The sequence below is a fragment of the Alosa alosa genome, chromosome 7 (assembly GCF_017589495.1).
Source record: "Alosa alosa isolate M-15738 ecotype Scorff River chromosome 7, AALO_Geno_1.1, whole genome shotgun sequence".
Lineage (NCBI taxonomy): Eukaryota > Metazoa > Chordata > Actinopteri > Clupeiformes > Clupeidae > Alosa > Alosa alosa.
In genome coordinates, this window is record NC_063195.1 from 13,476,746 (window position 1) to 13,495,164 (window position 18,419).

The 18,419-nt window shown below is 40.2% G+C and overlaps 1 protein-coding gene across 1 annotated transcript in view; it reads left to right on the plus strand.

The window, feature by feature from the left end:
• The window catches only part of LOC125298247 (adhesion G protein-coupled receptor E3-like), a 31,885-nt gene extending 16,909 nt beyond the window's left edge, over nt 1-14,976 (plus strand). Inside the window, exon 20 of the mRNA XM_048248950.1 lies at nt 14,923-14,976. Coding sequence (XP_048104907.1) covers nt 14,923-14,976 — 54 coding nt within the window. The remainder of the gene's footprint in view (nt 1-14,922) is intronic.
• The last annotated feature ends 3,443 nt before the right edge of the window (nt 14,977-18,419 follow it).

Consider the following 18,419-nt stretch of genomic DNA (forward strand, 5'->3'; position numbering starts at 1 on the left):
GTGAAATGAAAAGTGATCCATTAGAAGGTGTCAGGTTTCCATTTTTATCTTTCAGCTTTTCCTGCTTGGAGTTTGTACTATTTATTTCACAATTCATTTTTTGTCTGTATCTACGTATGTGTTTCTGAAATCAAGCTCATATAATAAAAGTATGATGACATACTTCATCATACTTTTATTCTTCTAAATCCAGCCTTGTACGATTTGGAAAATATTTTTGAAACACTACAGTCTCAGACCCTCTCACATCTAAAGACAAGACATACAGTTTTAAGTCACAGACTATGTTTTTTTTTTTTTTAAGATTTGCGATAATATCAAACATGTCCGACTTTTGGAAATATAGTCGCAGACTGTGAAATCACACCAAAATCGTACAATGTAAGGCCGGCTTTACATGTATGAGGCCTCAAACAAAAATTAAATCATGAACTTTATTTTTGTGCAGGTACACAGAGGGCCCTATAATTATTCACTCCAGATATTCAAGTATTTATTTTAAACATTTGTATAAACAGGCCATTTCATGTAAAAGTGATGATAACATGATGACATTTCCATACTCAGTTATTAACAAAGCAACTCTAATTTTCAGCATTAAAAAAATGTGTTTTCATCAGATATGTTTATTTTCTCAATTATGTTTAGGTGTTAAGTTTTACATTTATCTACCGGCCTAAGATTCCTTCAGCTCATTATCAAACTTTTATTGAAACAGCCATTTACACAGTATTGTGTACATTTATTTACAATATCACAGCAGAATAATATTTCAAAACTGAGTTGTTCTCAAAATACAGCGGGAAAAAATAAGTATTGAACACGTCAATATTTTTCAGTAAGTATACTTCCAATGAAGCTATTTGCATAACATTTTCACCAGACATTAGTATTAACTTACATAACCCACACATATAAAAAAAAATCCAAACATTAATGTCCATAGGTAGAGTCATGTGTAAAAAAAGTGGAATGGCACAGGGAAAGTATTGTAGAAATGAGGAAGCACGCTCAACACCCTATAGTACCTCAACTGGGTGCTTAAACTTTCTTGATAATAAATCAAAGACTTAAAAAATAAATAAAGCAAGCACTCAACAGTTTCTTTTACTTTTTAATTGCCTCAAAATTAAAGTTGAGTGCTTGCTTTATTTATTTTTCACAGGGAAAGTATTGAACACGCTAAATAAGAGAGGTACACAAAGGCAAGGAATGACAATGAACAAGCTGGAATCTATAAGTAGTTAACCCTTTAGGCGCCAGAGGTTTTTTTTTTCCGAAACGTTCGATTTTGACATCTTCATTTCAAAAGGCTATATCTTAAAAGTGATAAGAGATACAGACTTTCTGTAAATTAGAGAAATATTAAGGATGACCCAAAGTTTATGTAGGGATTAAATGTTTATATCTAATTTGCATATTATGATGTCATATGGTGGCGGCCATATTGGATTATAGAATTTTCGTGAAAAGTCGCATGTTTGAATGATAAAATGCACCACTTCTTTCCCCCCAAAATGTCCCTCACCTTCTGTATGCTATATTGCACAATACTGAATGCTCAGGTAAATAGTAAGTAGTGAACAAACTGTGTAAATCATTACTAATAAATGGCAGAAACAAACCAAATGCATGTAGCGGTAGACTGGCCTTTTGCTGTAGAGATTTTCCATTTACTACATACAGTAGGCACTCTGATTCCATGTATGGGGCACATATATATTATTCAGATGACACACAAACACAAGTAGACGAGACCTGTTTAGTTCAAAAGCTCATTTGCCACGACAAGGCACACATCAGGAGTGAGATGACGAGACAAGACAAGAGACAATGTTAGTATTTTTTTCTTTTTGTTGAGGTTTTTTTGTTTTTTTTTCTTAGCTGACAAAGACACACACACATCACAAGGACATGAACACACAAAAAGGAACACATAGTGTATGTCCTAAATGATTAGGGAAATAGATAGCAAATCAACAGTGTAAATCATTACTAATAAATGGCTGACTTTTTTTTTTAAGTAGCAGGCCTTTTGCTGTAGAGATAATGACTCCCTATCCCTATCCATACAGGGCCGGCATTCCCATCATCTTGTGATAGACTATGCATGACCTAATGTGTGTGTGTGTGTGTGTGTGTGTGGGAGAGGGAGAGAGCGTGTCACCACCTCCACCATGCGAGCAGCATGGCCAGATCTGCCTTGCGCGCGCCGAGTGGAGAGAATTTGCGCAGCTCGGACTAGGCCTACTGTCATTCTCATTGGCGACTCCCCCACACTGCCACCACGTTCCCCCTAACTGTCCTATGAGCACTTCGACCTCGTCTAACATACCCAGTGGCATTAGACAAAGGCTCCACCACGTTACTGTCGCCGCGATTGTGGAGAGGCACACGTTCAGAAGACAGAAGCTAGCGCTATGGATATTAGGCTACCTCCAGCCTCGTTCGCCACACCACTAACACCCTGCTAACTTCCGATGAACACCGAACCCGCGGAAACATTATTCCCACCAGTGACATTGGGCAAACCATTCAACGCTTGTGCTTGGTGTAAGCTAAACTATGGAGTAAACTCTCACTTTGTCCAGCTGCATCATTGCAAGGCAGGGACTCATCTGAAGCCTCACTAAACGAATCACCGTCATTTTCTGAAGGCAGATATTCCCCTTCAGAATCAGGGTCCGCGAATAGAAGACCCAACACTTAATTTCAGGTAAACTTTTTTTGATGCCATTAGACGATAATCTAATGCAAATACCGCTGACGCGTTGACAATATCGCTCTGACAAAGTGGCTCACACGCACACTAGCTACGGTATTGTACGCACTGATTCAATGCAGCTGTAGCGCGAAAGTTTTGTTTAAAGAGTGCCCTTTTTTTGACTCGGGGATGACGTATGACATGTCTGCCATCTAGTGGAATGGAGGTCTAACGAAATATGACACCCTATTTGACTAAATCGGCCGTTTTATTCAGTACCGCATCTTGTCGATTATAGTCGACTGTGGCGCCTAGAGGGTTAAAGAGTAATTATCCCTCCTGTCTGTGCAAATAAATATAATCTGGGTTAGTACATATTGATGAGCTATAAAAATGGTTTTCATTACCAATGTTCCACACAAGAAACAATTCATGAGTGGTAAAAGTAAAGAGCTCTCCCAAGACCTTTGCAAGCTTATTGTTGCAAAACATATCAGTGGAACTGGTTACAGATGCATTTCAAAACTTTAGAATCATCCAGTAAGCTGTTATCCAGTAAGCTGAGCCATTATCTGCAAGTGGAAGGAATATCACCGCATCATCAACCGGCCATGCACAGGATCTCCTCACAAGATTTCTGACCAGGAAGTCAGAAGGATAGTCATAAGAGTAGCCCAAGAGCCTAGGACCACTCAGAGATAGCTCAGAAAAGACTTTGAGGTTTGGAGGTGGAGGCATCATGGTGTGGGGCTGTTTTTCATCTCATGGTACTGGCAGACTTCATACAGTTGAAGGAATGATGAATGGAGTTATTTTGTTCCAGGAGAATCTTGCCATCCACCAGGATGATGAGAATGAGACATGGCTAGACCTTCCAGCAGGACAATGCAGTCCTTCCAGGATTTCGCAAGGATTTTTTGAGATTGTTGCGATCTAAAATGCCTGATTTCGCGACAACTTTTCTAAAAAAATTGCGATGGAAGTTGCAGTGTTTTTAGCTGTTTGTTGCGAAGAAATTGCGAGACAAAATTGCGAGGACGCCCAGAATTCACGAGGATTTGCTGAATTTGCGTTAATTGTTGCGATCGCAACACCGCGAATTTCTGGAGGGACTGCCAAAGCATTCAGCAAAGGAAACTCAATTGGTTTCAGAGAAAGGAAATCAAGACCCTGACTTAAATGTAATTGAACAGTTTTGGAAGTTAACTAAAGATCAGGATTCACAATCTTAAATATTAAAAGACATTAAGGGCCAAAATAACACCTGAATACTGCCACTGATTAGTTTCGTCATACAGGAAATGCCTTGAAGCGTTCATTACAAATAAAGGCTTTTCCACAAAGTATTTAAGAAATGTCAGTAGGCGTGTTCAATAGGTTTTTCCTGTGTCATTCCACTTTATTCCACATAACTCTACTGATGGACTTCAGTGTTTGGATTTAATGTTTCTGAGTTAATACTAATGTCTAAATGTGAAAATGTCATGCAAATAGCTTAATTGGAAGTATACTTAGTGAAAAAAAAATTGACATGTCCAATACTTATTTTCCCCGCTGTAGCTATGTGAATCGTAAGAGATTTATGCTATTTAAATTTTTTGTTGTGTATGTGTGTTGTTTGATTCCATGATGAATGTATTTTATCTACCTACCTTAATTTAATTTATATAGTGTATTTAGTATTTAGTTTTGTTAGTTTTCTTATCTTTCTTATCTTCTACTGTCTTTATTGTACAGTGGAGTTTAGTTATATGTTTATATGTCAATACTTATTTATACTTATGTTTACCATTTCTGCTTAAGTGCATGTTGTGTGTGTGATGTCTGTATGCTACTGAGACCCTTGAATTTCCCCTTGAGGATCAATAAAGTATCTATCTATCTATCTACTGTAAGATGTAGTGTTTCAGATCATTCAACTGATTATCAATGAATAAGAATACATACTAAAATATATATCATTTTGGCCATTAATTATTTGCACATTTGAAATTAGCATCTTATTTTTTCCTTTTCCTGCAACTGAGATCTAGTGGGGAATACAAATTATAATGCCTTATATAATTATAAATTATAATAATTATAGATTATAAATTATAATCCCTTTTCGAATCTATTGCAGCTTAAGTTATGTAGGTATATTTGAAAAAGTTAAATCAAAATCTAACAGTAAAAACACCAACATGCAATTTTGTGTGTGTGTAAGCGTGCACTCTGGTAAACCCTGAACTCTGATTTATAAGTAAACCTCTATTGTGAAATTAGCATTTGTATTATTTGACTCAAGTGTGCATTTTCTGATGGAGCTTAAGATGTGTGCTAAAACAGAAACTTTCCCCACATTTATTACACTGATATTGTTTTTCTCCTGTGTGGATACTCTGGTGTGTCTTGAGGTTAGATATTTGTCTAAAGGCCTTTCCACAGTCAATGCAATGATATGTTTTTTCTCCTGTATGTGTACGCTGATGGATGGTGACCTTTTGCTTAGTCATGAAACTCTTCCCACATGTAGTACACTGTGGGATTTGTGGGCTTTTCTCCTGTGTGTGTGAGCTGATGTCTGGTGACCGCTGGCTTAGTCCTGAAAGTCTTTTCACAAGTAGTACACCAATACGGCTTTTCTCCTGTATGTGTACGCTGATGGATGGTGACCATTTGCTTAGTCCTGAAACTCTTCCCACATGTATTGCAGTAATGTGGCTTTTCTCCAGTATGGATCCTCTGGTGTTTCTTAAGACTAGATTTATCACTAAAGGCCTTTCCACAGTCAGTGCACTGATATGGTTTCTCCCCAGTATGGATCCTCTAGTGTTTCTTAAGACTAGATTTATCACTAAAGGCCTTTCCACAGTCAGTGCACTGATATGGTTTCTCCCCAGTATGGATCATCTGGTGAGTGTTGAGATGATCCATCCTAGTGAAGGTCTTTCCACACTGAGGACATGTATAGGGCTTTTCTCCATTATGTGTGCGCTGGTGGATGGTGAGATTTTGCTTAGTCCTGAAACTCTTCCCACATGTAGTACACTGATATGGCTTTTCTCCTGTACGTGTGAGCCGATGGACCATGAGAGCTGATTTCTTACTGAAACTCTTCTCACATACACTGCACAGATATTGCTTTCCCCGACTGTGGATCCTCTGGTGTTTCTTGAGACTAGATTTGTGACTAAAGGCCTTTCCACAGTGAGTGCAATGATGTGCATTTCCCACGTCTCATCTCATCTGTGTTGGTTTCTTGATGATTTGTAAGACAAAGACGAGAACATTTTTTTAAACACTCATAATATTATTGTAATTCATGTTTGTTTTTACTTTGTTTGTTTACCACAAGACAAAATAGAAATTAGTAACTTACTTGTAGTTGATGAGTCTTTCTGACCATGCTCTCTTAAATCAGATTCCTCCTCCTGTTTAATTTCCAGCTGATGAGTTTTTTCTTCTTTGCAGTTAATCGTTGGTGATGTGTGTTTTTCAGTCTTGCAGTCATGATCCAGTCCGGGGTTTTCTTCTTTCTGAATTGCAAACAGATATTCCTGAAGGAAATCATCAAACTCTTCTTTTATCCCCTTCAGTGACACAGGCAGCAGTGTGGGTTCAGTAAATCCTGACATTTCAGACGCCATTTCTGTGCTGTGAAACAAATTCAGTCAAACATTATATTTGTAATTTACAATTGCAATTGAAAGATTAAACAAACGTGTGTAGACACATGCAATATAGTTGTACTCTTAATTGAATAAAGTTTTAGTGGATATGCTCAAGAGTATCCCAGTGCTTACCCTTGAACCAGTGAGTTCAGACATCTGACTCCACTTGGTGGTGTTTATATAAGGCCTCTTCTCTCTGTTTCACTAGGTTCATCTAACCAATCAGTGACAGGAGCTTTTATGATGCAAACTAGAATGATAGGGCATTAGATGGGCGTGGCCATCAATGCACATGCAGACACTCCACAATAGAGGCTAAGTGGGGGGATACTCCCCAAAGGAGGGTAGGTGGGGTAATGATCACTTCACAAAGGAGGGTAAGTGGGGCAATCAACACTCCCCAAAGGCGGGTAAGTGGGGTAATCAACACTCCACAAAGGAGGGTAGGTGGGGTATTGATCACTTCACAAAGGAGGGTAAGTGGGGGGATACTCCACAAAGGAGTATGATGTGTGAAATGAATCATGGAAATGTGGGGTGGGGTGGGGGAGGGGGGTAACAAACAAAGAAAGCTTCCATAATTACTTTTGTAAGATAAGAGCATCCCAATGCCCACCTATAAACAGGCATTCAGAAAACTTATATCACACAATAGAGTACCGATGCCATGATGTAGCGTTGGCAAGGCAGCAATTTTACTGGTTCTAAACAAATCAATCTAACCAAGTCACCATAGTGGTGGCTTTCTTAATCTAATTCAATAATTTTACAATGTTCCTAAGATGTTAGTATATTTTTTTACACTGTTTGAATCACATACTACAACATATATTCATACCAACACAATCAAATTCTTGACTACAGAGTTTTATTTTAGCATGGGTTTCCACTGTAAAAGAGACCTGCATGTAACTTCACAGGGTGCGGTTAAAATCCTTAAGTAACCAAGATTCAGGGCTACCAAACACCAACTGGAATCAGCTATGGAGGATGTCTATGTCGTTCATTCCACCCAGCTGCATTGCAGAGACTCCTAGCTTCCCCAAGAATACTCTCTAATCCGGATAAAACTTCCGCAATAGTTATGCTCATCTCATCCGGGGAAGTCGCCATGTTGTTTAAAGTGAACAGTCACTTCTCATTGGGTTTATGTTCCTCACAGAAAATGAGCCAATGCCAATGAGTTTGAGTTAGAAGAAATAATAAATTATTTTTCTTTTAGCAAACATTGAAAACGGGTCCCACAGACCCAAACATATTATTAGGGTTAAGGGTACATGCATAGCCAAAGGGGCACCTGCAGAAATGAATGCTATGCTGCACAACCATCTACAGACACCCCCGTCCACACAACAAATCCTTCAAAGCGTTGATCATTTTGTCCCTTTTCCCATTTTCGTTTGTGCTTTGGTCATCTAAAAAGTAGCCTATTCAACATACACATGCAATATCTTTACAACAATGCCTAATAACGACCTATTCATTTGGACAACTTTATAAAGGCTAGTTATCTTTAGTTTTATTCCCATTTGTGTATGGCTTTAAACATTGTGTGCGCTTTTACATCAGCACAAGCATTATTCCAGCTGTAAAACTAACGTTTTGTCCATCTGAAATAACTCCTAGCTTTGCTGCCTCCATCCTTTCATTGTTTTCAAAAAGCGTTTTATATCCATGATGGCCTTGAAGTCTTGAGTTAGTGAACTAGATTAAATCAGCAGAGGTGGAAAGTAACGAAATACATTTACTCAAGTTACTGTATTGAGTAGGTTTTTTGTGTATTTTGTATTTTTCAAGTAGTTTTTAAAATCGGTAATTTAAATTTTACTTGATTACGTTTTGAGTTAAGTATTGTATTTCGCTACATTACAAATCCCATCCGTTACTGAGTAAAAAAAAAAAACTGACTAATGAAAACCGAAAGGAAGACAAAAAATCGCGCCCGGAACCACTAGTGAGTGACGTGATCATGTAGATCTAGGCTACCAGGCGCCAAGTCTTTCTGTAGGAGATTGGGAACGAGATGGAGGTGGATCAGGAGAGCGACGACGGTTCAGAGAACGTTTCACTAGAAATGCTAGCTGAAACATTGAATTCTGCTGCCCAAAACGACGAAAATCCTTGGCCACATTTGAAAGACTGCTTTTTATTTAAATTCAAGAGGGCCAACAGTATCATCATGCAATGCCAGATGTGTCTGCCAAAGGTGACTGAACTGGCAGCATTCAATAACTCCACATCTAATTCATGGAAGCATGTTTTGGTAAGTATTTGTGCATTGGTACTTCAAACAAAGTTTTCATGACTAATAGCAAATTGCCAATTAGCAAAACAACCTGTTTCGTGGCATTGCTAATTTTGTCTAGCACTAGCAACCCATAGGACAGAGTCGTAGGCTATGTAGGACACTGGCTAAATTCATTCACATACTTCTAATTAGCTCATACGGGTGTGTAGAAGGTAGTCTGTAGGTTGCTAGTCTGAGCTGTGAACATGAGCCTCGGTTGAACAAATAGGCTGGGGCCCACCGAAATATTTTTTTTTAGAGAATTGTAATATGAGGCACTTTGCCTGCTGTGACATTGATAATTGTCAGGTTAGCATTCTAGTCACTTGGCACTTACAGTTTCTAAGAGCAGAATGTAGTCAATGTTCTTTTAGGCAAATCCTTCCACTCGGCAGCCATAATGCAACGCATTTTGGGCACCAGAGAATGTCTAAAAAGAAAGGTTTTGGCAAGATGGCGCGAGCGGAAAAACAACTGCGTGAGATGTGTAAAACCTTTCTTTTTAGTAAACTCTGTACACAGAGAATGTTCTCAATGATTCAGTTCATGTTTAGAGACCCTGGTGATGCTTCGAGTAAAGTTTCATGTTGTGTTGAGCTTTCTTAGTGTTTTAAAAATAGCACTACCATTCAAAAGGCCATTTGACTTGAAACGACTATGGTCAATCTTAAAAGTGGCGCTTCCGTCCTTGATGCTTTTATACGAATGTTTGACTTGGGTACATTCACATAAAGACCCTAGGTTGCATTTTGGCGAGAGTTACGCTTTAAACTGTTTTAACGGTTATTTTCATTTGTTCAGGAATCTCTGTTAGCAAGTAGTGTTCTTTATGAAATGTCATAGATAAAATGTAATGACTATAGAAATAGAAAACTTTTATCTATCAATGTTTTAATTTTGGTCTGTTGTAATGAACACTACATTGATTGATGTACTGATGAAAGCCTTTTCTTTCTTCACAGAGGAAACATCCATCTAAGATGACGGCTTTTAATCATGCAAAGAGGGGCCATCAAACCCCAAATCCACAAGCACCAAAACCAAGCAAGCGTTAAAAAATATCAGATGCAATGTCAGTGGGAGGCAACCGCCGTGTGACACAGGGAAAGATCGACAAGCTCATTATTAAGTTAATTTGCGAGGGTCTTCATGCATTTTCTTTAGTTGAACAACCTGCTTTTAAAGAGCTAGTAGTGGCACTCAATCCCCACATCAAGGTCATTTCCAGACCCACAGTCCGGACTAGAATAGAGGGATCTGCTAATCAAATGAGGAAAAATATGATATTGGAACTTAGTGAAGTCAGCTATGTTGCCACCACCACAGATTGTTGGACAGCGCACCAGCAAAGTTTCATTGGGGTAACAGCTCATTGGATAGATGAGGGAACCTTAGAGAGGAGATCCGCTGCACTGGCATGCAAGAGACTAAAAGGGTCCCACACCTTTGATGTCGTTGCAGGTGCACTTGATGAAATACACTGTCAATATCGAATAAGGGGGAAAGTGGTAAGAACCACCACAGATAGTGGCTCGAACTTCATTAAAGCATTTAGTGTGTTTGGTGAGCAGAGCCAGTCTGAGGATGAAGAATCCGACCAAGATTCTTCTGAGGAGGCCCATGTCAACTACCTAGACACCTGCAGCATCCTGGAGAAAGACAATGGTTTAGAGTACCAGCTTCCCACACACCAAAGGTGTGCATGCCACTTGTTAAACTTAGTTGCCACAACAGATGATGACATGGCAGAAAAGAAGAACGATACATACAAGAGGCTATCACGTGCAGCCTTTGGGAAATGCCAAGCCATGTGGAACAAGACGGGTCGTTCACACATGGCAGCAGAAGTTGTGGAAGATAATTGCCAGCTCCAGCTCATTCGGCCAAATCAAACACGGTGGAATTCAACGTTCATGGCCGTGGAGAGAATCATACGGATCATACAAGAGAAAGGGGAGGAGGCAATCAGGAATGTTTGTGAAGAATTCAAATTGAAAATGTAAGTTTTAATTAGCATTTCATCAGTATGAAATGTTTATAATAAATGACAAATTAATGACAGCTGAAAAACGGTGCATGAAGCTACCTTGTATATTTCCGTATTTTCCAGTTGTATGGAATTGTTCAATTAGATTTCCATATCTGGCTACACATTTCAAACTTTTCTTGCTTTATATGCAACCAATTGTATGCTCTTGATCAAGCAGAAATTGCTTTCCTAACCGAGTATTGCTCAGTGATGAAACCTTTGGTAAAGGCCTTAAACATTCTTCAGTCGGAGACCAACACACACTTAGGGTGGCTTCTTCCAGTGATCTTTCAACTGCAAGCAAAACTCAGAAGGCAAGAGACATCCTCCAAGTTGTGTCTACCACTCATCAGAGCCATTCAGGATGGTGTCCAAAAGCGTTTTGGTGAGATGATGGAGGACCCCGAACTGATTGCTGCAGCAATACTTTTACCAAAGTTCAAAACCACCTGGACAGAGAGGCCTGATATAATTGAAACAGGTATGATATGATGATATAATATCATACTGTGATATTTAATTGTTTATTGCAGGTGGTTCCACTTTGTTTTTATTCAATACAATGGGATATGTGCTATACTGTCTTACATCTCAAATTGTAATTATTTTGCTATTTGTGGTACTCTCTGCATTATGATGCACTCTCGGTAGACTAATCAAAGCTCAATTGTCCTGAATATTGTTGTTTGTCACTCAAAAGGTCTGGACTATGTCAGACAACACCTTGACCAGATGGCAGTGGCTGGGGTGGAGCAAGTTGGACAACAATCATCAGATGAAGATGATTTCTTCTCCTCAATGAAGTCCAAAAAGTCAGAAGGTACAGGGGAGTTAGAGGGGTACCTAGCCTGTGCCTCAGACAATATGGATCTGCTGAACTCATTTTCAAATATAAGAAAACTCTCTCTGAAACTCAACACGGGCCTTCCTGCCTCAGCGGCCTGTGAGCGGCTTTTCAGTTGTGCCGGGTTACTGTTCACTGCAAAGCGAGCAAGGATGATCACAACAAACTTTGAAAATCAACTGCTGCTCAAACTTAACAAGAAGTTTGTAGACTAACCCTCTTAAAGGAGAAATCCGACGAGTTTTCACATAGATTTCCGTTTTCCGAGGTCACGAGTACTGCTGCTGGTACGAAAACAACCAGTTTTACCTAGCTTGAGTTGCTACGGCCAGCAGCTAACGCAGCCTGGCAGCTACAGCGCTACACTCTGGGTGTATGAACATGATGGAGGCTCATGAACATGCCCCTAGAGTGTAGCACTGTAGATGCCTGGTTGTGTTAGCTGCTGGCTGTAACAACCAATTGTTTTCAGGTTTTTTTTTTTTCCGTACCGGCAGTACTCGGTGACCTCGAGAAACAGATCTATGTGAAAACTCACTGGATTTCTCCTTTAAGGTGGACATATATACAATGGGGGAGTGTCATTTCTATTTTTTTAGTTAGAAGTTTATTTGACGTGTTTTATCTTTAGACATTAAACGCCCAGCCTGCCATCAGAGTGTTGCGCTATTCTGCTTTTATTTTTCTAAAATGTCCCTGACATTGAGATTTTAGTTCTATTTTGGTCATTTATGGAGTCAAAACACGTGATTTAGCCTTGATTTGCATTATAACTGTTTATGTTAAAAGAAGGATGGCCCTCAGAATGAACAATTCATGGCAATTCCACTTTCAATTGATGTTTGAAAACATTTTATGGGATGTTCTGCACAAACATGGCACATTATACATTTATAAGGGTCTTAAATGTCATGTGTGGCCTGTTTTATGTTGTTATTGCATTTGTATAGTGCTTATTAATAACTGTTGTTAATGTTTGAAGAAAAGAAGGATGGCCCTCAGAACCAACAATTTATGGCACTTTTACTTTCAATTGATTGTTTGAAAAAGTTTTATGGGATGGTCTGAACTAAAATTGCACATTATACCTTTCTAAGGGTCTTAAATGTCATGTGTGACATGTTTTATGTTGTTATTGTATTTGTATACATTTTTCTTTTAAGTAAAACAAAATAGGTTTGGATTTCCAGTATGACCCCCTTGTCCTATTTTTTCACTAAATGGGAGAGATTTTATTTTGGTAATTTCTGGAGTCAAATACTTGATTGGGCCTTGATTTGTTTATTAATAACTGTTGTTTATGTTTAGAAGAAAAGAAGGATGTCCCCCAGAACCAACAATTTATGGCACTTTCAATTGATTGTTTGAAAAGGTTTTATGGGATGGTCTGGGTCTTAAATGTCATGTGTGACATGTCTTATGTTGTCATTACATGTGTATACATTTGTATAGATTTTTCTTTAATTAAAAACTAAATAGTTTTGGATTTATGACCCCTTGTCCTATTTTCACTACATGGGAGAGATCCCCTGCCCCGTTCAACAATTTTTCTTTTTTTTAAAAAAAAAATGTAACTAAGTAACTTTTACTTAAAATACATTTTAAATTAGCTACTTATTACTTTTACTTGAGTAATTTTTCAGATGGGTAATTTTACTTGTACTTGAGTAATATTTCGTCCAAGTATTGGTACTTTTACTTGAGTATGATATTTTAGTACTTTTTCCACCTCTGTAAATCAGCTTATTGTGTGCTGATGACCAGAAACCATAGACGGTAAAAGAAAGCAGCAAGTAGCCTAGCCTACAACTTTTGTAATTGCTCCGTGCGTTGTTATTCTCTCTCCTGCTCAAACAATAGTTTTGCATTAAGTTGATTTTGATAACATGTTTCCAAACTTGATTGATAGGATTGATAGACTGTCAGAATGGTGGTACTAAAATGAGCTGGACTGGCAGCATGTTGGAATTGCAGCATATCGGAATAGCAACATGTCTGTCGAAAAGCATCAGGACTGGCAGCATGTAACCAGTTCAAACATTTCAGTTAACCTGGAATTGAGACTGGGCCGTATTCACAAAGCATTTTATCTAAATCGGCCTAAAATATTTTAGCTAGGAGTTTTCAAAACCTAAAACCTTTCAGACCACTCTGACAACTCCTAAACTAAGAGTTTTCCAAGGAGTACACACGGTATCTATGCTTTTATCCTTACTAGTTAATCTAATTGTCTTTAAATTGTCTGAAATAAAGATTGGCTTTTAAATTTAACAAACACTGTAAGAGGACTACCCTATCCACCTGCCTGACCACATGGACTAGCATGCTAGCACATTATCTGGACTGTCTGCTTTACACCTTGCAGTCAAGATTGTGCTCTTTTCCATGAACTTGGACTACAACCTCACCCTTTTGGAGGTAACCTGAGCAAAACACCATCTGGAACACTGCCCTGTGGATTATCACATCAAGCTCAACACAAGCATGAGGTATGCGAACCTAGGACTACACTACAGGTAAGCAGGGTTCTAAATTAACTTTTTTGATCACCAGCCAATGTGGCTGGTAACTTTCAAAGTTACTAGCCAATCAGAATTTCTACTAGCCATTTTTTTCCCGGTGAAAATAAGAGCATTATGAGTTTATGAGATGAGTATCACTGAATGCATTTGATCATTTTATTAACATTGTTGGCATGAATACATACCACAAAATATAAATATCTATTTCTCTGTCAATATCCTCATCCCCTGCTTCATTCCTCTTCTCGACCCCATAAGTCTGTCCCAACCACATTAGTTTAATCTTAACTTAATAAAAATCAGATTTATTTATCATCAACAATGACAAGCCAGCTGGAAGCTGTCACTCGTTTTATCTCCCTCTCGTGTGTGCTCAGACGCGTTCCCAATTAAATGCATAGGGACTACGTACGTTCAAGTTGAATCTTTATAGAGAGGACCCGAAAAGTATCGTCTTCATGTAACATGCTGTTGGTGCATGTTGATACTGATGACAATCAACAACCACCCAACACCACCAAGAACACACAACACCACATCTCAAATCTCCTCACTACTCCTACACCCACAGACACTCTTCCTATTGACACCCCAAATCCCCTCACTAACCCTAACCCTACACCCACAAACACCCATACTACTGACACTCTCCCGGTCCCCCCTCCCACCACAGCCCCACTAGTTCCCCCCAGCCTCTCCCCTACCCTTACACCACCCAAAAGGAGACCCACCATACAGGTTACAGCCCTAGTCATCCACACTCATAACAGTCAGCCCACAACCACCTAACACCCTAACACGGCCACCACCAACACCACCCAGGCCAACCACCTCATAACACACATTGTTCTACAAGAGATAACACCATGTCTCTCTCCACCAGGTTCCACCCAAGTGGGAGGGGCAGACCCAGGACAGTCCAAACCACCAAGGGTGATGATGAGCAAGGGAAACAAAAAAGCTAACCAGCTTAAAAATCCCAATGCTGAGCCCTCCACCTCCACAGGTGTAGAACTGTCTAGGGCTCCTACTCCCACCCCCCTACCTCTACACAAACCCCCACCTGCACCACACTCTACACAACCCCTGTCCCCTAGGCCCCCTCCTCTTCTTTGGACTCCTACAGTCCCACTTCTCTCTCTCCCCCTCTTCTCTCCTACCTATCACAAATGGTCCAACAATAGACTTCAGGAGTGGCACATCAGACCTAACAAACCCATATTATTCATAGGCGATTCCAATCTGGCCCGTATTCCCCCTCATCCATATCCCAACATACAGATAGACAGCTACCCAGGTGCCACAGCCAACCACATGATCCGGTTACTTGAAAAAACTTCCCCACAAGAGGCCGTTGAGCTGTTAGTCCTGTCGGTGGGTACCAACAACAGAGAGCACAATGCTAAGGCCACCACCAACAAACAACTTCACAAAATGTTTAAGTTGGCCACCAAAGTCTTCCCCAACGCCAACATTTATGTCCCTGTTATCAACTTTTCCCCCTCTATTCACCCACACAACAAGTACAATCTCACCGAGATTAACCGCTACATTACCACCCACCTCCAACCACTTCCAGCAGATCAATTTTCCACCACACTTGATCACATCCATTGGACCCCAGAAGTAGGTTCCAAAATCCTCCACTTCTGGTGCTCACAACTAAATTTAACATTCCACAGACCCTAAATCTGGACACACCCTCACACACCCTGAATCACACTTCACCTCACACTGACTCCCTCATCCTCAACTTGTCCAAGTCCCTTATTCTCTCCCCTGCACAAACTTTACTAATAGAAAAAGGTCTTTCTTTTATTCCCACACCCACCAGCCAGGACCGGGAGGGACTGCGAAGGGACATCCATAGTTATCACAGACGCTTGAAATTACAGGATCACGTTAAACACAAGCCCCACCGTGAGCCCGTCCCCTTCACTCTCCCCTCCACCTGGGAACCTGACTCTTCCCAGGTGGATGGGAGACTACGTATCCTCATTAGGCAAGATCTCCATTCCCTGTCCCAACCCAAACATCATCATTAAACCAGCCGACAAGGGTTCCAAAATAGTCATCCTAGACACTCACCAATACCTCCTAGAAGCCAACAGGCAACTTTCTAACCCACTTTATTACAAACCCATCACTCAATCCCTTCAACCCAAAGCACAAGAAAAAGTTCGCGATCTGGTCCTTTCATTATACACCAATCATTCCATAACCAAAAAACAATTTGATTTCCTGATCAGACCAGACCAACCCAGACCCGCGCCTTTTATCTTCTCCCCAAAATCCACAAGCCACCTGACTCATGGACAGTTCCCTTCGCAGTCCCTCCTGGTAGACCTATAGTTTCAGATTGTAGCTCCACCACTTATAACATTTCTTTCTTCATAGATCACTTCCTTAATCCCCTCTCCACTAAACACCCCACATACATACAAGACGCATATGATTTCATACATAAAATCCGGCACATGGCAGTTCCCAACCATACTTACCTGTTCACCATGGATGTTGACAGTCTTTATACAAACATAGACACCATCTCAGGCCTTCAAGCAGTACAGCACAAGTTTAATCAATTTCCAGATCCCACACGCCCAGACAATACTTTACTTCAACTTTTAGAAATCTGCTTAACCCATAATGACTTTGAATTTGACAACAAACTGTTTCTACAAATCCATGGAACTGCCATGGGCCAGAGATTCGCCCCTGCATATGCCAACATTTTTATGAGCAAGTGGGAGCAAGAAGCCTTAGCCAAATGTCCCCTGAAACCCCTCTTTTTCTATCGCTTCCTGGATGATATCATCGGCGCCTGGACTCACACACTAGACCAATTCACTGACTTTATGAACATACTCTACACACACCACACTACAATTAAACTGAAATCCACAATTGACCCTCACTCTGTCAATTTCCTGGACACCACACTTTTTCTTACACCATCCACTCCAACACATAGTTCCCTCAGTACTAACATTTTTTTCAAACCCACTGATATGCACGCACTTATGCATAAATCCAGTTACCACCCCAAACACACTTTCCGAGGCATCATTAAATCACAAATCATTCGTTTCCACCGTATCTGCACTTTTCCCACAGACCTCCAGGAAGCGATAGAAATTCTCTTTAGAGCCCTCCGCCCCCGTGGATATTCGAAGAGATTCCTCAGGAAAATTAAAACAGACACCCTGACCCTTCTTGCTCCCACTCACTCTGACACTAATTCTTCTCCCACCATAATGCCCCCCCCAACCCCACTCCTGACCCCAACCCCACTGCCACACCTTTCATTCCACTAGTCACTACCTTTTCACAACCCACCACACTCTCAAACAACACTTCACCCACTTTCAGTCCTCCCACACTCACTTCCAACATAACAAACTCATCTCAGCCTTCCGTAAAAACAAAAACCTTCAAGACCTCCTCATTAGATCACGTTTCTCCAGGAAGCCCCCACTCAAGCCATCACCACAGGACTCCTTCTTCAAACCACAACACTTCATCACTAACCTTCACTCACACCTTTCTGCCCCTAACACACCCCTTTCACTAGACACCACAAATGCTGTCTACATCATCACATGCAATAAATGTCACTTACAGTATATAGGAGAAACAGGTCACTCAATCAAAACCAGACTCAAACAGCATCTATACACCATTTCTAGGAACTCACGCACCACCCATATAGTCACACATTTCCAGCAACACAGCACTGCACACCTTGGCATTTGTGGTCTCGAGAGCAACCCCGGCTGGACCCGAGCACAGAGGCAACGAGCAGAATGGAGCTGGATAAATAAACTTCACACTTTCTTCCCCCTTGGTCTCAATTAATCCACTCCTCTGTTTCCTTCTGTTTCTCAATAAAGCTACATCTTTCCTTCCCCTTTTCTCCAAGGTCCTGTCCTATTTATTTATAAAAAAAACTCTTACAATGTTATTAATCCCTTATTACTTTGTTATTACCCCCCCCTCTTTTTAGTCTATTAAGTTCTCCACCCCAGTTCACCCCATTTTTCCATTTCCCCTAGACTAACCCAGGACTTTTACTTTTTATTATTAATTTTCACCTTGCACAATTTAGATGTTTTTACTTTTTATTTCTGCAGTGTTGTGTTTATTTTCAAAGGTTGTCTCATGAATTTTACACTTTTGATTTTTAGCACTTATAGCACTTTTTGATTTCTAGCACTTATAGCACTTTTCCTGGTTTTAGTCTATCCCTTACTCCCAGCCCCAATTTTTGCACTTACTTTTTTCTTTTTAGCCCCAGTCCCTAGTTTTAACCCCACCCAGCTGCTTGGCCCAAACCCCAACCCCTAAACCTAACCCCAGCCCCCACCCCTTAACCTAACC